The sequence below is a fragment of the Phalangium opilio genome, unplaced genomic scaffold, assembly GCF_054372755.1.
Source record: "Phalangium opilio isolate 3A_F unplaced genomic scaffold, DU_Popi_V2 ptg000390l_1, whole genome shotgun sequence".
Taxonomy (NCBI): Eukaryota; Metazoa; Arthropoda; class Arachnida; order Opiliones; family Phalangiidae; genus Phalangium; species Phalangium opilio.
This window is the reverse complement of record NW_028324234.1, coordinates 749173-774314: the sequence shown is the minus strand read 5'-3', so window position 1 is coordinate 774314 and position 25142 is coordinate 749173. Positions and strand designations below refer to the sequence as shown.

Below are 25142 nucleotides of genomic sequence, written 5' to 3'. Positions count from 1 at the left end.
GGCTGGAATGGCTAAGGGGGCTCTCGTTGTACTCTTGATGGTAGAAACATTAGGCGAGACCTTTCTTTTTTTTTTTATTCTTAGCTCCTCCCCCTACGTCTGTTTAGCTGCATACCGAAGGCGAAAAATGTCATGACTCGTTAAAAAAGGCATGGCAGAAGTGACCTTTTAGATTTTTTTTAAGTTAAATGCGCTGATTCGCCGCCTTTCGCGTTCATATTTGATTGTCTCTTCCTAGGCAGAGGACCTAGGGTAGAGGGTGGAGAATTATAGCAAACAAGTTTTTTGGCAGCCAATGAATGAATGAAAATAACTTAAGTGGTAAATACGATTTTTACGTCAGGCTATGACGTCACTAGCGCAAATTAAACCACGCCAGTTGTTTCCAAGATCATTTCACGCCGATTAGGATTTGACCTTAGCCATTCCAACCCCTCCATAAATTCCTGGTGTGAAAAATAAAACTGTGCGGAAATGGGCGACCACCCACTGACACCGGCTTAAGAGTAGAAGCCAAAAATCTCGGGTTTATGCCTTCATACAATATATACCTACTTAATTGTACGCAGGAAAACGTTATTCGCTAGATATAGATTCCATATTGACTGTTTGTCCACACGTGACAAAGCTCAGCATGGTGGTCGGCACTGAACGTTCAGTTTTCAGAACCATAATATATATGCTGAGGTATTTTTAACTAGTTAAGCTACATTATTAGGGAAACCATCCCTATTTTATCAAATATTTTAGACCCAAGTCCTGCTTTAACCCATGGGTTGTTTGAAATTCGCGCAAATTTCAAAATTATAGGATTTTCGACTAGTTTTTCCAGAAATGTAGGATTTTATAAGACAATTTTAAAAAAATAGGATTTTATAGGAATTACAGGACCTATGGGGGCCCTGGTTTAACCGATTAGTTGCTTAAAATTCGCGCAAATTTCAAAATTATAGGATTTTATAGGACAGTTTTAAAAATATAGGATTTTATAGGACAGTTTTAAAAATATAGGATTTTATAGGACAGTTTTAAAAATATAGGATTTTACAGGACAGTTTTAAAAATATAGGATTTTATAGGACAGTTTTAAAAATATAGGATTTTATAGGACAGTTTTAAAAATATAGGATTTTACAGGAATTATAGGATCTCTCAGGGCCCTGGTTAATCTGGTTTACCGATTAGTTGCTTGACATTCGCGCAAATTTCAAAATTAGAGGATTTTTGCCAAAAATTATAGGATTTCGTAGGTTTTTTGCCAAAATTATAGGATTTTAATAGGATTTTTGCCAAAAATATACGATTTTATAGGAATTTTTGCCAAAGATATAGGAATTTATAGGACAGTTTTAAAAATATAGGATTTTATAGGAAATATAGGATATCTGGGGGCTCTGCCCTTGGCAATTCAGTTTATCTTTTTCGAGAAAGCCTTTCAACACTTTGAGACGTTTTCTTTTTTTGTCCTCATTTTTGTATTTTTCCTTCTCAGTATTTTGAAGCGATTTTTCAAACGTGTCATTTTTTCCTTCATGTGGTTTTTGTGTAATGTTAGAGCTGTACCTACCACCGGACAGTGGTCACGAGGTGCTCTTTACTCTGTGGCCAGAGGACGGTAAGTCTTCCCCAAGGGACGAGACAAATTAATCCTAAACATAAAATGAAAATGGCGCTACCATATCTTGCTAAAACCTTTCCTAAATTATAATATTTCGGCACGCCCCTATAATTTCTTACACTTATAATTGGTCACTAAGACGGGAGGTTGAAAAGGAAAATCATATAATATTTTATCGATAAGTGATATGTTCCATCCATAATTTTGTCACTGGTTACAAACTGGAGCTTGGTCATGAAGTGATTGAACTTGATAGGTAAAGCGACATACGCCTGGTGAGGCGCTGCTGTCGAAGGCTTAGTAATGCCTGGGATAGATTTAATTTTAGAAGCAGGAATGGAGAGCGGTTAGTATTTACTTCAGTCCGACTCGTAGCCCTCCCTTCAACTCGTAACGAAAATTTTAAATGATCTTATTGGCTCATTTAAACTGCGTTTTGAAGACGTTGCTGACGGGGAAGGCGAAAAATAAGTAATTGCTAATTAAATCTATCCCTGGTAATGCAGACTACGTAGGAGCATGAATTTATTTATTAACATGAATATATATGTGTATCATTAGCCTTTCTATCATGTTATTCAGGGATAGGAGGGACCTTTCTATTACATGCGCGTTTAACGTCATCACGGTAGCCAATCAAAATCGAGACACCTGTAAGTTCGAACAGCAGACGACCAGTTTAACAAAATTGTATGAGGGATACCAGGAATGTATGGAGGGGCTGGAATGGCTAAGGGGGCCAGTGGCGTCGCTAGGCCTTTTTTGGGGGGGCTATAGCCCCCCCAAATTCCAAACTTAGCCCCCCCAAAATAATCCGTAAACCCTACCAAAAAATTGCTGTTAGCAACCTAAAATTCTGAAGCAATATATAAAAAATTTTCAATGTCAAACAGTAAAATTTTGAAGAAAAAAACAGATGGAGACAAGTAAAGTGTTTCGTGTTCTTTAGTGTGGACTAAAAGCTAACCAAAACTAAAAATAAACCTAAGACGAGTGAAAATCCTTCATAATCGGTTCCGTAGTCCTTATCAATAAAAGGTTGTACATCTTTAAAATACGAATAATTTCACGTTGACACAAATTTACGGATAGTTTTAAAAGTCAACACATTTTCCAAAGAACCCATTATGCAATTTTTAGCCACATCGTAGTATACGATAGGCTCTTAGTTTGACCCGAGCCGTAGTAGTACTGGCCGGGGTTTTCGCTTTCGTTATCGTCAGATTTTAGCTTAAATGGAACCAATAGTGGTAGCTGAGCTCAGTTAGAGATTTTATTTTAATTAAAAAATTTTTCACACCGCACCCGGGAATTGAACCCGGCTGGCTGGCGCAGCAGTAAGACACCCTACCACTGTGGGATTGGACACTTCTGGTTTTTTGTTTAGGGTCTTTGAATTTTTTTCTTTTTATTTATGTGCTAATTAAATAGATAACGTTGTGGCTACTATTAAGTCCCAGCCCTTGGGCCATCTTGTTTATATTAAGTTCTTATAATAACTTTAAAATAGTTTGCCCAGATTTAGCCCCCCCAAATTTCAAACCCTAGCAACGCTACTGAAGGGGGCTCTCGTTGTACTCTTGATGGTAGAAACATTAGGCGAGACCTTTCTTTTTTTTTTTATTCTTAGCTCCTCCCCCTACGTCTGTTTAGCTGCATACTGAAGGCGAAAAATGTCATGACTCGTTAAAAAAGGCATGGCAGAAGTGACCTTTTAGATTTTTTTTAAGTTAAATGCGCTGATTCGCCGCCTTTCGCGTTCATATTTGATTGTCTCTTCCTAGGCAGAGGACCTAGGGTAGAGGGTGGAGAATTATAGCAAACAAGTTTTTTGGCAGCCAATGAATGAATGAAAATAACTTAAGTGGTAAATACGATTTTTACGTCAGGCTATGACGTCACTAGCGCAAATTAAACCACGCCAGTTGTTTCCAAGATCATTTCACGCCGATTAGGATTTGACCTTAGCCATTCCAACCCCTCCATACATTCCTGGGGATACAATTTTCGGTTAGGATTACCAAACTGCGTCAACTGAATATTGAAAATGATCGCCGATACGTGAATTACTATCTCAGCACCATGTCCGAAAGTGATATTGATCTTTTAAAGGAAATTATATTAATTGCCTGCAATGTTTTTCGTAATCCGAAACTGAAAACTGTTGGTAAAGTGCTAAGCCTTAGCCATTAAGAAAATTAATGAAACGGTTGAAAATAAACTAGGGCATACTAACATTTGAAATCGTGAGAATTGATGATGCTGGTTTTTTTCCTGCTGTTGGAGGTAAATTAATGCGGTAGTTGATCAATTTACAAGCATAATTAGCTTTTCGCATGACAAGAGCTTTAGCTGTAAAAACAAACTACCGGAAATTCTCTGACGTCACGCAAACTAAGCCCCTCCCATCCCTGAATATGTAGTTTAACTAGTCAATCTATATCTATATAAATCAAAGTCCTGACCCAGGTAGCAAATTAACGTTGATTTAAAGTAGATTTTTGGTGCCAATGTTTTGAAAACGTTTCACGTGTACTTCACACGTAAGAAAAACGTTTATTTTTGGTACATAAGTTACCTCAAGATGTTTAGGATTTTCTTAACGTCAATAACACGTTTTTACAAAGTGATAATTAAAGCGTTTATTTCAGGTCTACATGTTGCGTTTGCAACGCGTTTGGGAATGGTGTTCAATTGGGCGTTAGTTTAGCGTTATTACTGTATGTTTCGGCAACGTTGTTATCACGTTTATAGAAAGTGAAAACTAAAGCGTTTATTTCAAGTCTACATGTTTCGTTTGCAACACGTGTGGGAATGGTTTTCAATTGGCTGTTAGTTTAGCGTTATTACTGTATATGTTTCGGAAACGTTGTTATCACGTTCATAGAAAGTGATAACTAAAGCGTTTATTTCAGGTCTACATGTTACGTTTGCAACACGTTTGAGAATAGTGTTCCATTGGCTGTTAGTTTAGCGTTATTACTCTATGTTTCGGCAACGTTGTTATCACGTTTATAGAAAGTGATAACTAAAGCGTTTATTTCAAGTCTATATGTTTCGTTTGCAACACGTTTGGGAATAGTTTTCAATTGGCCGTTAGTTTAGCGTTATTACTGTATGTTTCGGAAACGTTGTTATCACGTTCATAGAAAGTGATAACTAAAGCGTTTATTTCAGGTCTACATGTTACGTTTGCAACACGTTTGAGAATAGTGTTCCATTGGCTGTTAGTTTAGCGTTATTACTCTGTTTCGGCAACGTTGTTATCACGTTTATAGAAAGTGATAACTAAAGCGTTTATTTCCAGTCTACATGTTTCGTTTGCAACACGTTTGGGAATGGTGTTCAATTGACCGTTAGTTTAGCGGTATTACTGTATGTTTTGGCAACGGTGTTAAAACGTTTATACAAGAGCGTTTATTTCAGGACTATATGTTACGTTCGTAACACGTTTGAGAATAGTGTTCAATTGACCGTTAGTTTAGCGTTATTACTGTATATTTGGGCAACGTTGTTAAAACGATTATACAAAGTGATAACTAATACGTTTATTTTAGGTTAAAATCACGTTTCGAAATGGTGATAAGTGGACTGTTAGTTTTGCGTTTTGATTTAAGTTTCGAGAAAGTTGTAAATACATTTATACAAAAGCTTTATTTTCAAGTCTTTATAAGAAGTTCGTTCACAACACGTGTGAAAATGGTTTTAAATGACCCTTAATTTTGCATTATTACTGTACGTTTCGGAAACGTTGATATTTCGTAAATGTCTTGCGTTACAAAAAGCTATAATCAATCGTTATCACCTCTCTGAGTTTCGATGACGTCACGGAGGTATTTTACTGGACGTGTCTCTGTCCTCGCGTTCGCAGGTTAAAAATACCACATACACATCAATCAGTTCTTATTGGCTTCAAACACCACCTTGAGCTGGTCTTTCGTCTATACCGCATAGACACCAATCTGCAACATTAGCTTGTCGTTAGGGTTAAAATGTACGAGGCGAGCGTCTATGGTTACGAGAAACGTCTAGCCCCCGATGGCAGGGCTTTCGCCAAAGGTTCACGCAATTGCATTTTTTCTTATCAGCCTATCTAGGAATCAATCTCCTTATATACCCTAAATTTACAAAAATTCTTAGAAATGTGTTCACTAGAAGTCAAACATTAAAAATAGCTATGTTTAAAATGATTTTAGGAATAAAGTTTCTTAAATCGACTTAACTATAACTAAGGTAAAATAGTGACGATTAAAATAATTTATATCATTCATATAACCCTAATTATTTCAGAAAAGCCTCTTTCACCGGAAAGACATCCGTCAAATATATATAGAACGAGTAATGAAGTTGGAACTCTACGCATTTCATAGTTAATATGGAGCGAGTAATTAAGACGTTTTCCCATTGAAATACTAATCATGGGAACTCTATTTAAAGTTAGTAAGGGACTTATGACATTGTTGAGAAGTCGGTTTAGGATAGAAACGGTTGGTTTTTCATTATCAACAACAAAAGCCCTAGTAGGAATTAGAGCTTATTTAAAAAACTGTTGACATGTAATGCATAGGCCTGAGCTATAAATTTTTATAATAAGAAGTTTTCAGTTTCTACTCCTCGGTTAATACTCCCTTATTGCTTTTTTCCCTTGTATTGGCGTGAATAGAACTCTTACAAAACTGTAATTTTTTCGTTTTTGCTAAATATAAAATGAAAATATGGTAAATATGTTTCGGAATTACGATTCTTTTAGTACTTGTATAGCTATAAAGCTATGTTTCGTTTCAAAATTCCAAGAAAATCGTTTAATTTTAATATTTCAAAAGCCTTGTTATCTTTTGATTTAGCTATACTACATTTATACATAACAACTGAAAACTGGGCTTTGTATTAGTCCTGTCATTGCTGTGATATTGGTTCGGATTGCATCTATAAATGAAAATGCCGAAGCTAATACTGGCAATGTTTCGGTTCCACTTTGAGAACACGAGTTAAATAATTACACACTTGCTATTAACTAGTTACCCACGTTCAACTAACTTAATACACACGTTCAACTAACTTATTGCACACGTTCAATTTACTTATTTCACACGTTCAATTAACTTATTTCACACGTTCAATTAACTTATTTCACACGTTCAATTATTGTCTTTAACATTTTTAATTAACGTGTTTATCACACGTAAACATAAACTATTTCGCACGCTCAAATATCTGATTAGACGCCTCAGTTAATGAATTTGACACTTGAAATGGCTTATTAAACGCGTTCAATTTATTTAAAACACAGGTTCAATTAACTTATTAAACACGTGTAATTTACTTATTAAACTTGTGTAATTTACTTATTAAACTTGTGAAATTTACTTATTAAACACGTGTAATTTTCTTATTAAACACGTATAATTTTCTTATTAAACACGTGTAATTTACTTATTAAACACGTGTAATTTACTTATTAAACACGTGTAATTTACTTATTAAACACGTGTAATTTTCTCATTAAACACGTGTAATTTTCTCATTAAACACGTGTAATTTACTTATTAAACACGTGTAATTTACTTATTAAACACGTTAAACTAACGTTATACACAGGTTCAACTAACTTATAAAACACATTAAACAAATTTTTGTGCACGTTCGATTAAGTTGCTACACTCGTTCAATTAACTTTTGAGACACGTTAGATTAACTTATTACACACGTTCAAATAACCCGAAAAATAAACCTAATTGGAACCGTTTAACGCACGATTTATCCACGTTAACCTACTTTATAATATACGTTTTTAAAACGAGAAATAGACGAGATTTCTCATGTATTTGCGACAAAATAAACACGTGTGTAAACACCGTGTTTCAAGGTGACATGATCACCGTTTTAAAAACGTTAATACACACGTTTATTCAATGCTACGTTTAAACGTTGTGTCAACGTGAATTTGCTACCTGGGGACTGACTGACTGACTGACTGAATGACAGACTGACTGATAATCAACGCCCAGCCCAAACCGCTTGCCCTAGAAGGCTGAAAATTTGCAGGAACGTTATTCATAAGTAGTAGGCGCGTACTAAGAAAGATTTTTCCAATCCGCCGCCATCTTAAAAAATGGCGCCCAGAAATGTAAAATATATTCTCTATGCAATTAAGTACACGCGTTTCAACCGATTTCACAAATATTTAGTACACTGGTTTGCTTTAACCTATAGACGGGCTGAATGGTCTTTCGGGTTCGATTTTTCGCTATCTTTTAAAATGGCGCCCAGAAATGTAAGAAAATATTCTCTATGCAATAAGTCCGCGCGTATTAACCGATTTCACAAATATTTAGTACAATGGTTTCCTTTAACCTATAGACGGGCTGAATGGTATTTTGGGTTCGATTTGTTGCCATCTTTTTAAATGGCGGCCAAAAACTTAAAAACCCATCTTTATGGAATAATGTCCGCGTGAAAAGTAATAAAAAATATCCCGACGGGCTGACACACTGTGCCGAGTGCCTTAGCTCCTTGGGTGCTACAAAAATATTAGTCATCAGTAAAATCTACACATTCTTTATATCATTTTAGATGGAAGTTCTTATTACACGCGAGCAACGCCGCGGGTAACGGCTAGTGCACATATATATTCATGTTAAATGAATAAATTCAGGGTAGGAGCTATATGGAAGTCCTGCAAAATTAATTAACCCCTGAGTGTAGGACTTCAATTGACTCGCTTCCGTCGTTCTCGAACTAACTCGAGCTCCCTAACATTACCAAAATGCGCATAGACAACCAGAAATTGAAGAACATTAGCCCGGGAAGTAAACAATTACATAAGCTGGTATAGCGTACGTCTCTGCTGGAGTTAGAACTCCTTTTAACTCCATGGATGGGGGTTTAGGTATTTCCCCCTTTCCTAACTCTATTAGAAATCTCGAGCTCCTCTCTTGGAAATCTTTATTCACATGAGCGGGGCGTGAATTTATTAGCCCATGAATGCTGCATCTCTAAAGGGACCGGAAAACGGGGTAGATTCCTCTCAAACGCACGTTTGCTTTATAAATAAAAGAATCGCAAAAGACCGAATGGCCTTGACTGATCCCAAAATCACCGCCCCCATCCCTACCCCCGATGCTGTGCTAGAGAGAACTCGGTTTGTACAGTGGGAGGCGGGCGTTTTCCGGTCCCTTTAGAGATTCAGAGTTCATGTTCAGCCAATAGCTGTTTCTCTCCCAATAGGCCAAATTTTAGCGTACGAGTCGTACTTCAACCGGAGGTCTGAGAAAAGTTATCGCGAGGTAGCGAATGTGTTGCCCTTCTTCAGTATTGCCACACAAGAGAGGGGAATCCCAAACCCTTCTTTTCGTTACTTCCTAGCCTAATTTAATGGAGTTCTGGTATTACGAAATATTGGAAGTGTCATACTTATGGAACATATCACTTATAAACTTGACCATATGAACAAAAATATTCCTATAATGAACTTGGTTTTCCATACAAAAGATAGGTTCTTGGTATAGTATTGTTATCCCAATGTGGCATTTATAACAGCGCTAATATCCTCCCAAGCTAAATGTCACCTCTCTCTTTATTTGAATCCTTCTCTACATATAGAGCTAATTAGATGTGTCCAAGTTTTCAAGTTGACTTAGAGATTGATTGTCTGACTTAACTTTTCGAATGTTTTCTCTAGAAGACAAACCGGACGATGAGTGCACTTACGAAGATTCGAAAGGAATGGTGCGAAGTACATCCGTCGATTCACGTAAGTACCTCGCATATACAGTGTTGATCGAGGCTTAGTCCTTAAAGGCCGACTTCCAGCGAAAAGGGTTCTAGCGAACTGAAAACCGACTAACAATGAAGCGAGCGTGCCGATTTTCGAAGCTCCGCTGGGTCAAAAGTTGGAAGGGTTCTCGCTAACTGAAAGCCGTGCAATGTGGTTCTATCGAACTGAAGATGAACAATAGAAATCCTTTTAAATTTATTTCCTCTCGAATTTTTTCTTTCCCCTGAAGGAAATTCTCTATTGTGTATCTTCAGTTCGCTTGAACCACATTTCACGGCTTTCAGTTAGCTAGAACCCTTCCATCTTTTACCACAGCGGAGATTCGAAAATCGGCACGGTCGCTCTATTGTTAGTCTCTGGTTTTCAGTTCGCTAGAAGTCTTTTCGATGGAAGTCGGCCTTTAAAGCTAGATTCCCACTCGAGGGAAAACACGACGGAAACCCGGCAGAAAGGGGATCGACCGAAAAATCTTTACGCCCGAACCCCATTCTGCCGGGTTTCCGTCGTGTTTTCCGTCGAGTGGGAATCTAGCCTTCGAATTTATTTTAACATATTTTACAATGATTCACTTGTATGTTTTAACTTCACCCTTGTTATGTATCCCTGATACACTGGAATTTATGTCGTTATCCATAATATATATCCCTGGTTTTGTCATCCAAAATATTATAATGCCGGGGGTACAGAACTAGTAACATCAGAGGTAACATACTAACATTTGGAGCCTCGGCAGCGACCTGAGAGGCCAGCTTTTCACGAGCTGTATGTCACATGAAAAAATGTGAAACTTAACTTCGCTAGCCTACGAAAAAGATCTGACTAGAAATTTAGATTTTGAATCGCATATTAATAATTTTATTTTCAATATAAAAAAGTTGGATTTTCAAATGTTAAATGAGTGTCAATAATGAAATACCCTCGGGAATATTTATTGCTTGACAACTTTAATGTTTATGTTATTCTATAAAAAAATATCATTTGTCATGCCCCCTTAGAAAAAGATACTGCCCCCTCTGCGTACCCTTTCTGGATACAGGCCTGCCTTCGTCTATTCGCGTCTTCGCAACAGGTGACGAAAAACATTTGCGATACTGTCGAGGGGTCGGTCATGCACCAAATCCCGTACGCTACCCGTGAAATCTAACTTAAGAAATCCGAAATCAATAAAAAAAAATCAGAAATCCCGAAAGAAATCAAAAGTATTTATAACTGATTTCGAAATCCCATGAAAAATTAATCCAAAATCAGTAACGAAATCACAAAATCTGTAAACAAATGGCAAAATCAGTAAATTAATCGCGAAATCAGTAACGAAATCGCGAAATCAGTAACGAAATCGCAAAATCAGGAACGAAATCGCGAAATCGCAAAATCAGTAAAGATGTGACAAAATCAGAAGCGAAATCTCAAATTCAGAAACAAAATCAGTAAAGAAATCACAAAATCTATTAGAAAATTCACTAAATCCGAAATAATAAAAAAATTACAAAATGCGACGAAATCACTAGAAAAATCCGAGGAAATGACGAAAAATACCTCAAAATCGAACGAAATCACGAAACAAAATCACGGAACAAAATCTCAAAATCCGACGAAATCCGTTGGATTTTATCGAATTTTGAAATCAAACAAAATGCGATAAAATCAAACGATATCCGACAAATTCAACCAAAATACGAAGAAATCAAATTAGATTTCGAAATCCAGTACACTTTCACGCAAATATTTTCCTTTACCTATTCCAAGAGCCAATGAAATTTGAGCTATCACCGCGCCATCTTCGTTGCCCATATTTACTAATAGTTACTCGACTGAGCTGCACGCAGCACGCTGCTTCCGCCATTATGAAATAGTGTCAAAAAACTAAGCCAATCGACGCCCTCTACACCTCACCCTCAATCTCGTCCGTTTTTGGTGCTTTTCTTGCGAAGGCGTGAAATTCTTGGCCTAGTCGCCAGAAATTTGTATCTTGGCGATGTGGGGACGCAAAGTAGCGAGAACCCAATACGGATATTAGTAGCGCGATCTTACAAAAATGATAGCAAAGCGAAGATGCAAACCAGTGAGCACAAATACAATGGAGAGTCGGAGAGACCAAATTCTCAGTCAGCCCCCCCCTTTCAAAACCGGTACCAGTGCTGGCGCTCTCTAAGAGAGTTCCGCACATGCGCAATAGGCGCAACGGAGAGGGAAAAAAATCAGAGAAGTTTGTTTACGTTTCGGCCAGTATTACGGCCGTTGTGTGAGCCTCTAACCGTATTTTCGTCTTTACCCTTTTTGAATTTCCTTCTCAGCGGATGACGTGACCGTCTTTCTCCTGGGCTGTGCGCCAAAGTAGGTGCGCGTGAGTGAGAGCCATGTTGGCCGGCCGTTATAGTTACTTTCCCCCTTCTCTCTTTGACACCATCCATTGAAAAACGGGGAAATAGGGCGCAGTAAAAGCAATATTCGGTACTACGGTTAGTTTCAGGACGCATATCCTTTGCGCATGGGGGCGGGGACCTACTCGTCTTGTCTCTGTCCCCCTACGTCAACTATGCGCGAGAAAACTGCGCCCAGGCACCGTACGTTTCCTCCCGTTTTCACCACGCATGAATCACGGCTGCCTATACTGATTCTCTCTTCTTTCGAATAGTTTACTTAAGTAATTGAATCCTTTTAACAGATGAAAGTAAGAAGGGAATAGATAGCGGTGGAGGACTGAAGGTTGAAATTCCAACGGAACGTAAAACATCAGCTCCCAATGTTGTCTACCAAATCCCGAGCATTGAAACGCCAACACCACCTGCCAAAACTCAACCCACGGGTCGCAGGGGATCGCAACTAATCTCGCAAGATAGCCTTCCAGGTTAGTACGAAAAAAGAAACGTTTCTTTTTAGCTAGGTTTGGTTATATAACCAGACCTAGTACTTGTGATGGTGTTCTGTGTGTGTGTTTGAGAACCCGGGTACACGAAAAACAAGCGTGCTTTGGAATCGATGAAGAGATGATCCACTGCTACCCTGGAACTCGTAAAGTGTAAGAATAGATGGTTTTATAAAATAGGAGCTTATAGAGAAAATGTTGCCCTCGACGTCACTTTCTACGTCATCTCGCAAGAGCCAATGAAAGGTGACGATTTCCTAAAGCATAACCTAATCGATCACTTTGGCTGCTCGAGTAACAAGCGTGAACGAGTGGGCCACGCTTATTTCCGGTTTGAAGATTGTCTGCTTTTCGCGATCGTGCGACCAGAGTGCGAAACCGGTTAAGCCTTGGCTAGCTAAGTTTATTCACATTAATTTTAAAATTTAAATAAGATAATGAATGTCAATCAGGGCTCAATTTAGTATTATTATTAATTAATTTATGAAAGATTAGATTTCTCGCTGCTAGATGTGGAGCATTCCAAAACTCGACGGCCAATGCTTAGAAACCGTCAAACCGACTTCCCCTTTAAATTTTTGGGAAACGGAAATGCTACCCCGCAATACATCTAGGTCACGTGACTTAGAGACGAAGCAACATTCCAACAAGATGGCCAAGACCACTAGTTTTATTTTCTTAAACCAACTATTGCCATTAGTTCTATGGTATGAGTTAACAGCAGTTTTCCGACAATGGAGGTAAAAAAAGTTGGTCGGGACCCTTGTTAAGAAAAGATCCTCTTCCAGCTCTTGGGATGTATGGGGAAAGAAATAAGATTGGCATCGTCAAGGAATTCACCCGGTTAGATTGCGGCAACCCTAAAGCTAAAGATTAATTTGATGGACGGCTGTATCGAAGCCGATTTGTTCGAAAGCGTTTCAAATTAAAATATTTAGACTAAACTCCCGTATTGGGTTAACGAGAGGGGGATGGGGAATACGGGCAAGGTAGCTGGAATGAATGATTCATTTTCAACCGGAAAAGGTTCTATGTGTAGTTTTTATCGGTTTTTACCTACGAGTGTGAAAGACATACTGCTTTTTAAAATTATGATGTTTGTGGTTTGTGTGTGGAGGTTGGTGTTACATAAGATAATTAGTTAAAAAACTATTTGACCTATTAATGTTAATCTATCTGATAAGCCTGGTAAAGAATATATGTATTTAGACGATAGGGGGCGTAACCCTCTTGAGAGAGATTTTGTTACACGACTAGTCAGTTGCTGCCTGACGCTCAATGAATAAACTTAATTATTAACAACTAGTTTTGTAATTAATAAACTATAACATGGTGATATAGTTACCCTAGTCCCACGCGCGTCTGCTACGTCGGCTCCAGAGGGAAGACGAAATCTATGACGAATTATATCTATATGATCAACCAACCATTTTTAAACTCGATACGGGTTCCCAAGTTAATATTATCAATTGGAAAATGTATCAAACACTACCAGGTCGTCCAGCTCTCCGTACACCTGAATACACAGTAACAGCCTACTCAGGACACACAGTGCCAATCGCAGGTGTTCTAGATATTCCGTGCACTTCACACACAGCTTCCGCAACGTACCCGTTCTACGTCACCCACGAAGAACGGACTCCAATCCTCGGCGCTGTGGCAGCCATATCGCTTGGACTGATACAGCACCAGCGGCAACCGTTAGGAGACCCATCATCGCACAAAGTCTATACAATCGAGTCAGACGGAGCTTTACGAAATACCACTGAAGGAGACGAAACACGCACTGAGCGTCCTCAGTCAGATACACTGGGATTCTCATTTCAACCGTTGGTACAGCAATACCCCACATCATTCGACGCCATTGGAAAATTACCCGGGAAATATGACATCAAGCTGCGCCCGAACGTCAGTCCATCTATCGCGGCAGCACGCCAGATCCCGCATGCCTACCGCGAGGCAGTAAGGAAAGAACTAGACAAGATGTTACAATATGGTATTATAATCCCTGTATTCGAACCAACCGAGTGGATACACCCTATGGTCGTGGTGCCAAAGGCGGAACGAGAAACGGAAGGACAACAACAGCCAAAAGATAATATCGAAGTAAGAATATGCTTAGACCCAAGGAAGTTAAACGTGGCCATCAAACGTCAACCATACCCGCTACCAACGACACAAGAAATATTCTCTGACCTTAGCGGCTCAAGAATCTTTACGGTCCTGGATGTTAAAAGCGCATTCTGGCAAATACCACTTACTGAAGAAAGTTCTAAATTATGTACATTTGCCACACCATATGAACGTTACCGATTCACACGACTGCCTTACGGCGTTGTCACGGGCACAGAAATTTGTCAGCGTACGATGAGATCTATATATCCAATAAATGAATTCCCAGAAGTACACATATCTAGAGACGATTTTCTAATTGACACACCGGACGTGGAAACGCACAAGAGAGCGATTTTCAAAGTCTTGGACAAAGCCCGGGAAGTTGGTCTATGTTTCGGCTCCAAAAAAGCACAATTTGCACAACACAAAGTTAAATTCTTGGGCAACATTTTGACAACCAGAGGCGTTCAAATGGACCCTAGTAAAGTGCAAGCCATTTGCTCAATGCCATCACCAACTAATAAAGTAGCGTTACAAAGCTTCCTCGGGATGATTAATTACGTAGTCCGTTTCCTACCTGATGCAAATGCTGACACAGCTCCACTACGTAATCTACTCAAGAAAGATATCATATATAAATGGGAACCTGAACATCAAATACACTACGACAACCTGAAGAAGTTAGCCACAACGGCACCAGTATTGGCCTTCTACGATCCAAAGATGCCCATCATATTGTCGGTGGATGCAAGCCAAACAGGAATAGGAGCTGTCATGCTGCAAAATCATCATCCTGTGGAATATGCCTCGACATCACTTACACTTACACAGCAAAGATATGCTCAAATAGAGAAAGAAATGTTGGCTATAGTATTCGCCTGCGAACATTTCCACTATTACGTAGCCGGTACAAAAATCAAGATTCAAACAGACCACAAACCACTACTTGGGATTATAAAGAAACCTCTCCACATGATATCGCCAAGATTACAGAGACTGGTGATGAGATTATTTCGATACCAATTTGAATTGATCTATGTCCCGGGTACTCAACTATACATTGCCGACATGTTATCGAGAACACCGCAACAAGAAACGGCAATCAACACCGACAGTTTAGAAGGCACGACAACGGCTCTTTTTGCACTGACCACATTGCCAGCCACAGTCCAAGAACGTTACAAACAGGCAACCGCCGAAGACTCAGTTATGCAAGCACTTATGCAGTTAACTAATCAAGGATGGCCGAGCTCACATAAGCAGATCACAGAAGAAATAAAACCATACTGGCAATACCAAAGTGAAATCCACGCAGAAGACGGTCTCCTATACAGAGGGCATTGCCTAGTAATACCAACCGGTATGAGGAAATACGCTATGGCACAAATACATTCCACACATCAAGGAATAAACTCCTGCAGAGCCAAAGCCAAACTGAACGTTTTCTGGCCAAGAATGCAAGAGGACATCACAACATACATTCAGCAATGTGCAATCTGCAATAACAGACAGCGAGCAAACACAGCACTGCCTATGAGACCGCATCAAATACCGACTCTTCCTTTCGAAACAGTGGGCACGGATTTGTTTAAAGTAAACTCGCACGACCTAATACTCCTAGTGGACTATTTCTCAAAATACGTAGAGGCCAAAGAACTAACAACAACTAATGCTCAAGCGATAATCAAGTTCTTAAACCCCCATTTTGCCAGACATGGAGCGCCTAGACGACTCATATCGGATAATGGTCCACCTTTTAACTCGTCGGCATTTAAAGAGTTCTTAGATCAATGGGGAGTTCAACATGTTACATCATCACCGCATTATCCACAATCAAATGGAATGACGGAACGAACTATCCAGACCATTAAAAATTCGTACATTAAAGCCCAACAAGAAGGAAAAGACTTGCAATATGTACTGATGGAGTACAGAACAACACCAAAGAACGACTTACCATCACCAACAGAGATGTGTATGGGGCGACAGATAAGGACACCGACCACAACAAATACGAAAATTTTACAACCACACTACCCGACCAGAACGATACATAAAACACTACTCAACCGTCAACAAAAAGTGGCTGAAAATCAAAAAACTAAAGCTACGCTACAAAAACTCAGAATTGGTCAAGAAGTACGATACATGGCAGGACATCGGAATTGGTTACCGGCGAAAATCACCGCTATTGGACCTGAGCCCCGTTCGTATCAAATTCTAACAGACGACAACAAAGTATTTCGCAGAACAAGAACGCACTTACGAGAAAAAAAAAACTACCAATCGCCGCAAGGAAAAGAAAATAAATCCAACCATCCAACAACTTTGCAACACGTAATGCCAAGTGCACGAGAATGGGTAAAAACGAAGATAGGACAACCAAGAAAAGGACACGATAATGAAAAGGCAATAAGAAACACGACGAGGAAAACAGTGCCCCAGCCATGCAACAGTCAGCAAGCAGTTCAATCACATGACACCCAACAAGATGACTACCGGCAAACAGTCCAACCACACACCACCCAACAAGAGGACCACCAGAACGAACAGGAAAACCACGGAAGACGGACATCACCAAGAATAGGACCACCTCAACACGTATCAGCATTCACACAGCAACGACAGGAGATAGGACCTAGAACCAAATATGGTCGTCTGAGCGTACCCCCAACAAGATATGGACAAGAATATATATATTAGATTTTAAGGAAAAGTGGAAAGTTAATTTAATAAATTGTAAATAGTATAAAAGGAAAGATGTTACATAAGATAATTAGTTAAAAAACTATTTGACCTATTAATGTTAATCTATCTGATAAGCCTGGTAAAGAATATATGTATTTAGACGATAGGGGGCGTAACCCTCTTGAGAGAGATTTTGTTACACGACTAGTCAGTTGCTGCCTGACGCTCAATGAATAAACTTAATTATTAACAACTAGTTTTGTAATTAATAAACTATAACAGTTGGTAGGCGAAAATATCTTTTTACCTAGGTGTGGTAAGAACTTGATGTACCCCAACTGTTTGGCCATCTCGAATATTACCTTAGCGAGTTAGTCAGCATGAATACTGGTAACCTCAGACCACCTAACCCATGGACGATAAAGCCATGTTAAACGCCCGTTAACAAATTTCAATGCGAAGCACGCGCCCTCATGCGTCCACCGACCGCGATTTATCGCCAAATGTCCCGTAAAGAAAATTTCGTCTGTAATGGTTCGGGTATTTTTTAGCCGAGGGTTTGTGTTAAACAGACTTTATAAACAATACCAGAGTCATATTTACAAAAACTAACTTGATAGATCGTTTATGAATCATTAATGAGAGAGAGGCCAAAATAAATAATGAAATTCAATTCACTTTTATAATTTAGTCAGATTTTCTCCACATATTGGTGACTGGAGATCGCTACTCCTCAAAAAACAAAATGGCGCGAAATATGCTAGGGTTTGGTGAAAAACTTCCAACATAAGCCACCACAGCGCTAGTGTCCGGCGTTGCTGTGGGTAATCCTAGCTCCCAATTCAGTTGCCTGTCCATGGGTTAGGTGGTCTGAGACGACGAAACTAACAAGCCCTCCCCATCCCCAACCACACCTAGCTAATACTGAAATTTGGTTTACGTGACTTGTTAACTCCTTTTTAATACAATGTAAATTGTTCCTTTTTTGTGTAGAACTGTATAATAACTCGGATTCGAAAGGACGGGACCGGTTGAGAAGCGCAAGTCTGAGGATTCAACACCGACCATCGGTCAGCTCTTTGCGTTCTGAACCAGCCAACGATAAAGGTATAGAGATGAAAATACTTAATTATGGACTCGTTAAGGTCTCTTAAATTTATGTTAAGATATGTTTAAGTTAAATACCTACTTATAACGTAATAATGAGATAGGCCTACATTCAGGACTGGCAACGCTTTAAGCTAGAATCCCACTAGACGGAAAACATGACGGAAACCCGCGCAGAAAGGGGTTCGACCGAAAAATCTTTATGCCGAGCCAGACGCAATTTCTTTTCGCCCGGGCGTAAAGCTAGACAAAGAAAATATACGCTCCGGGAATGGAAGGTATGTCTCGGGGTTGGGCTGATCAAGGAACTTCCGGTCTATGCAATTTCAAAGTAGCCGGAAATACCTCCGTCAACCGAGCCTGCCTTTGGAGCGTACTAGGAGGGGAGAGACAAAAATTTACACTAGAGGAAGCTACAGTTTCCATTCCTGGGGCGTGTATCTTCTTTGAGCTAGATTCACACTCGACGGAAAACACGACGGAAACCCGGCAGAAAGGGGTTCGACTGAAAAATCTTTACGCCGAGCCCGACGGAATTCCCGTTCGGCCGGGCGTAAGTTGTGTTCTATTTTTTCGGTCGTGTTTGGCGTCACGCCTGTGTGTCAGCCAATGAAATTATCCCACTGACTACGTCATAGATTTCTAGAGCGCACGCATACGCGAGATCGATTGATAGCCGCCATTTTTTTTGTGGTTGACTAAGGCTTATCGGAAACATATAACCAAGAAAAAAAATGAAACTAATGGAAGTAAATAGAGATTAGATGTTAATAAGGAAGATTTTATTGAGGAGATTAGAAAATATGTCTTCTTGTACGATCTAAGCGACAAGTGGACAAAGATACTAATTAAGAGTGCGAAATAGATGTTGTGGAAACCACTCCCATCTGTCACGTGACCCAAAAATATCTACCGCCAAAGTCAAAATTCAATCGTAGTGTTAACGGTCTACCGCCGGACTCCGGCGCTACCGTGGACAGTGATTTCCGCCGGTTTTTTTCGGTCGAGTGGGAATCTAGCTTTAACATTAACATGAACCGATAGTAAGGCAAAAATGGATGGAGCAATTCTTCCTTCTCTGTGCTACGGTCGTAAAGGTAAACATATGCAGAAGGGGGTCGACACTATTCTGAGGGTAAAGAGGGTTTTCTCATGTTATACGATTGGAGCTTTTGTTAAAAGAATATTTCAAAATAAGATATAAGCTTCATTTTCATTGCATCATAAGTTCATAAGATATGTTCACCATACGTTTGTCACTGGTTACAAACTGCTGCTTGTCAGGAAGTGATTGAAGTAGGTCATACATTCGAGGTAAAGCGACATACGCCTAGTGGTCAGGCGCTGTCAAAGGCTTAGTACAAACAAAATAAGAAGATGAACTGCAAAATTAACCACCGAGTGTAGGACTTCAATTGACTCGCTTCCATCGTTCTGCTGGAAATAGTTAAATCGAGCTGTAAGTCTCTAGCATTACGAAATATAAGTAGTGTGATATGTTCCATAAGTAAGACACTTACTATGCTTCGTAATGCTAGATACTTACAGCTCGAGAACGACAAGCGAGAAGGGACTATACGAAACTGCTACCACAAGTTTATAAGTGATACGTTCCTTTCATATGTATGACACTTCTTATACTTCGTAATGCTTACCGAGAGACTTACAGCTCGAGATAACTAGCTCTAACAGAACGACGGAAGCGAGTCAATTGCAGTCCTACACTCGGACATGCATCTAGGTCATATTTAGTCTGAATTACTAAGCCTTTGACAGCAGCGCCTGACCATCAGGCGTATGTCGCTTTACCTCGAATCTCGGACCACCTAACCCATGGACAGGCAAGTCATGTTAAACCCGCGTTGACAAATGGCAATACGTAGCACGTGCCCTCACGCGTCTACGGACCGCAATTTATCGTCAAAATGTCCCATAAAAAAAAATTCGTCTTTAATGGTTCGGGATATTTTATAGCCAAACAGACTTTATACTCAATAGACCCAACTAGAGATGTGAAATTACCGTAACTTTTAAAAGCGGTAATTTACCGATCAAGATGTTGGGAAAACAAAAATTACCGTTCAGTCGGTAATTTATATTTTCCTGTGCTTACACTTAAAACAAAGTTTAATTGTGAGCACTATCTGACTCCTTTACACGTATTTGCGGCTTTTGCTACCAAGACGGCAGCCGTGGCCTTTCTAATCTGATTTCTAATTAAAGATTTATTAAAAGACTAATTTCTAGCGCCTGGTGAGTCATTTTGGAAGTAAACACAGAAATAATTGATCATTTAAGTGTAAAATTAACATTAAATGCGTAATAAAAAGGTTTGGTAGTTTACCGCCGTAATTTACCGGTAAATTACCATTGTAAAATTACGGTAAGATAAAAATCGGTAATTTACGCGGTATTTGGTAAATTATCGGTAATTTACGGACGGTAAATTACCGACTCACATCTCTAGACCCAACCAACAAATCCTTTGATTTGAACGGCTCACATCTCGTTCTCGCGTTTTGAGGTTTGAAAGGGATAGCCTGACTGGCTTGATTTAGCCATGCGCAGAACCTGTTTTACCCCAATAGTCAGACTCTAATCCAATCAGAAAAATAAGAGATTTATTTTCGACGCTTAACGACAGATGGTACTACAGTCAACTTTGTTAGTCACGTGATCCTATCCCTTAGATGGAAGCGAAACCAAGCCAACTTCTTTATTTATTGGTTGGAGTGACATTTACAAAAACTAACTTGATAGATTGTTTATGAATCTTTAATGAAAGAGAGAGAGAGGGGCTAAAATAAATAAATAATGAAATTCAACTCACTTTTATGATAATTTAGTCAGATTTTCTCGCCATATCGGTGACTGAAGACCTCTACTCCTCAAAAACAAAATGGCGCGAATTTTATTAGGGTTTGGTGAAAAACTTCTTACAACCGCCGCCATAGCCCTAGTGTCAGGCGTTGCTCTTAGCAAACCTAGCTCTATATTCACTTGCCTGTTCATGGGTTAGGTGCTCTGAGCTCGAATCTATGACCACGTCACTCCAGTTTGTAACCAGTGACAAACTTATGGATGGCCAACATATCTTATGAACTAATAATTGTATCAAGAGCTTGAAACCCACATAGAAGGTTGTAGAGGACAATATCAAGTGGAGTTAATCAGAAATTTCTTTGTGGCATTTGAAAGTGATTTGACATTATCTCTTTCAAAGGCTCGACGCCTTCTCTGATCGCGCCCCCTGGCGAGCAACTCGAGCAGCGAAGGTTTAGCACCATTGTCAAAAAGAAACTGTCTCGAACTCTTAGCTTGAAATCATCGGAAAAAGACAAGAGATCTATGTCTTTAGGTACATACGCAAAAATACCCCAAGTCACACCATGCCACCAACCTAACATGTTTATATTTTCTTTAAAATTGGCGTTTGCAAGTTTCCCAAATTCGTTATTAAAGAGAGAGTAAAATGAAAAATCAAGTGATTTTTTATAAATTCTTCTACTAGTTATAAGACCAATCTGCGTAGTTAAATATATCCTAGAAGTACAGTCTCCGAATGATTTTAAAATTCAAATATCAAAGGTTCCGATTTTATGGCTAATTTTAAATAAACCCCTCCGACCAATTGAGTAACGCCCTGCCTTTCTTTTAACAAAATTCCAGCGAGATTTGATAAAAACAGTGAGCACAAATAGATAGGGCAGTCAAAGGTAGAAGGGGTAAGGTAACTGTAACGGCCGGCCAACGTGGCTCTCATGTGCAACTACCTCGGCGCACAGCCGATTGAGTAGGACGTCACGTGATCCTTTCAGAAGGAAATTCAATAAGAGTAAACACGAAAATACGGTTAGAAGCTTATACCTCGGCCGTAATACTGGCCGAAAGTTCCCGAAACGTAAACAAACTTCTCTGGTTTTTTCCCTTCTCCGCTGCTCCGATTGCGCATGTGAGGGACTCTTTCAGAGAGCCACAACACTGGAACCGGTTTTGAAGGCTGACATAGAATTTTGTCTCTCCCACCATGGATTAACTAACGCTAAGGCTTGTTCGTTCCCCCAAAAAGATGAAGCATGCACGTTCCAAACGCCCCTAGCAGCAGCTACTATCCCCAACAGGAAGTTATAAGAAAATTGGACCAAATATCACGTGTTCTATGACGTCAAAATTGAAATCCTGCCTAAATTGGGCGCCACTATCTTTAAAATCCGCAAAAACGATTTATTTTGCCTAGAGATGGCGCTATATCTACATCCGTTTTGGTCCAATAAATTGGGGGAATGAAGAGGGGAATCAAGGAATAATTCGGAACATGTAGTTGGCGACAAAAATACATGGGAATCCCTAGCGTTAGTTAATCCATGCTCCCACTCGCCTTTTTATTCTTCACTGTAAAAACCCAACCCTGGATGTTACGTAACCATCATGGCTCGAGATGTAGAGCGTGCAATTGGTAACAGAGGGCAGGGCGTTACGCGATTGGTCAGAGGTACTTATTACAAATTACCCATAAAATCTGAAACTAATTTTAAAATCATTCGGAGACTGTATTTTCTAAATTTTTCACATTATGCAGACTGGTCTTGTAATTAGTAGAGGAATCGATAAAAAATTCCCTTCATTTTCCACCCTCCCTTTAAAGAGAGTTAAATGATAAAGTTATGCAATCAGATTTTTTGAAGAATTTTTGATTTCCATCAATCTCATTAAAAAAACTGATTGTTTAGCCATTTTATTCTCTCTTTATAATCATTTCCGATAAGAGCCTCAAAGCCCATTCAGACTAAAGTAAAACTTTACGTTCTCGTCGGTCGCCTCGTTTCCATAGCGTTAAAACGTTCATATCCCTGTTCAGACCAGGGATGATTTGGGGGAGGATACGAAATCTCAGAGAAATAGGCATGCGCATTAACTGTGGAACGGTTCACGTTGCATGGGTTGACAAAATGGGGAAGCAATAGTTGGTTTTATCATGGAAGAAGAAGGGTGTAATGGAATGGTGAGGTGAATAGGCAGACGGCTACGCGAAATGTAAGGTCACGTGTTAAAACTCTCCTCTCCTCTCGGCACTAGCTGTAACTCGATTACTGCTCTGCGCAATATTGGCGCGCAAGTTACCTCCTTAATACCGTACAGAGAGAGGGATACACTGTTTAGATCCGCTCTCTACCGCCTCTACTACTGCGCGGAAGCACGCGGAAGCTTTCAACGTTGGTGATAAACTCGGGAAGGAGGGGATTAAAAGGGGGAAGTTACGATTTTTCAACGCGCTCTCTTTAACACTATAGGACCCTTCCATACACCCTTCTTCTTCCATGGTTTTATAAAGTAAAACTAGTGTTCTTGGCCATTTTGTTGGAATGTTGTGTCGTGTCTAAGTCACGTGGCCTAGAACTAAGCAGCAGGGTAGCATTTTCGTTTCCGAAAACATAGTTAAAGGGCCAATCGATTTGATTATTTCTAAGCCTTGGCCGTTGAGTTTTTGGAAGGCGCCACATCTAGCAGCGAGAAATCTAATCTTTTATTAATTAATTAAAATACTAAATTGAGCCCTGATTGACATTCATTATCTTATTTATATTTTATAATGAATCTGAATAAACTTAGCTAGCCAAGGCTTAACGGTTTCGCACCCTGGTCGCACGACCACGAAAAGCAGACAATCTTCAAACTGTAAATACGCGCCGAGCGAGGCGCCGTGTTCGCCACCTAGCGGATTTTAGAAGAACAAATTGGCGCTAAAATGACCGCATCTTTAAATAAAGCCATAGGCTTCTTGTGTAGTTAGTTGTAGGAATTATTACTGAAATTTCCCAGAAAGGGTGAAATTTTAACAGTTTTCGAAATTCTAGAATTCATTGCGTTAAAATAAATGAATGGATTAACGCGCTTAAAGAGAAAAAGTAACTTTTTAGACTATCTTATCTAATCCCAGCACCCCAATTCCCAAATTAAATGTACAGGTACAGTACAGTTAACCTCAAAAATGTGTCTGTCTAGAAGCACTTGCTAGTTAATTTAATTAACTCACAACATAAACATATTTATTTAATTCTAACACTTACATAGATGGTAATATCATAAACTTGCTTGGTTACAGAATTTTCCCTTGTACACTCTCCTGTGACTACGGTATTTCGTTTGGTTTACTAGTATCTCTTTACGTTAAAAATATGTTCATTTTTTATTAGATTTTAGACTATTCGAAGAGTAGAATCTCTAAAATAATTTTGTAAACCTTCTAATGCTAAAAATCCGACGTATTTTACAATTGTAGCGCTCCCCATCTTTAAATTGCCAATCTACCATTCGCGAATTTCCCGCCAAGAGTTTTCAATTCAATCCGCTAGAGGCGCTGCTTGCTACTTAACCTCTCAATCCTCGGCGCGTATAAGCATGGCCCACTCGCTCACGCTTGTTACTCGATCAGTCAACGTGATCGATTAGGATATGTTTTAAGGAAATATTCGTCTTCCAGTCGCTCTTGCGAGATGACGTACAAAATGACGTCGAGGGCAGCATTATCCCTATAAGCTCTTCCTATTTTATAAAACCATCTATTGCAATTGGTTCGTTTGTAGCCCTTCTTGACCAATTACCTATGTGCCCGACTATTCCTCCCCCACATTTTGGCGTCCCACAGAACCTGAGCCGTTCCACAGTTAGCGCGCATGCCAATTTATCTCAGATTTCACTTCCACCCCCGTCATCCTTGTTATACGAGTCCCATATAGAGTTATCTCAGTTGTGACGTCAGTGCCTAGGTAAAACGTCATAGGGCTTAGCTTTGGCAGTTGGGGGCCATGTTTGGTACCGCTTTGGTTCTAACTTCTATGGGAAAATAGCATGAGATAGAGCATGGGTGACGTCACACTAAGGCTTCTAAGATAGCTCTATATGGTGATTTTTGAGAAAAGACTTTTGAATACTAAAATAGCTGCTCATCCAAGATGTGAAATACCACCAGG

At 39.4% G+C, this 25142-nt stretch overlaps 1 protein-coding gene across 4 annotated transcripts in view; it reads left to right on the top strand.

Annotated features, from left to right (window-relative positions):
* Fife (regulating synaptic membrane exocytosis protein fife) overlaps nt 1-25142 on the top strand; it is a 109528-nt gene that overhangs the window by 67805 nt on the left and 16581 nt on the right. For 3 of the 4 annotated variants that reach the window (XM_089861494.1, XM_089861493.1, XM_089861496.1), the window contains 4 exons: nt 1556-1615; nt 9300-9371; nt 12061-12243; nt 18058-18171. In XM_089861494.1, the coding sequence (XP_089717620.1) occupies nt 1556-1615; nt 9300-9371; nt 12061-12243; nt 18058-18171 (429 nt within the window). The remainder of the gene's footprint in view (nt 1-1555; nt 1616-9299; nt 9372-12060; nt 12244-18057; nt 18172-25142) is intronic. The other variant, XM_089861495.1, reaches the window with a different exon arrangement.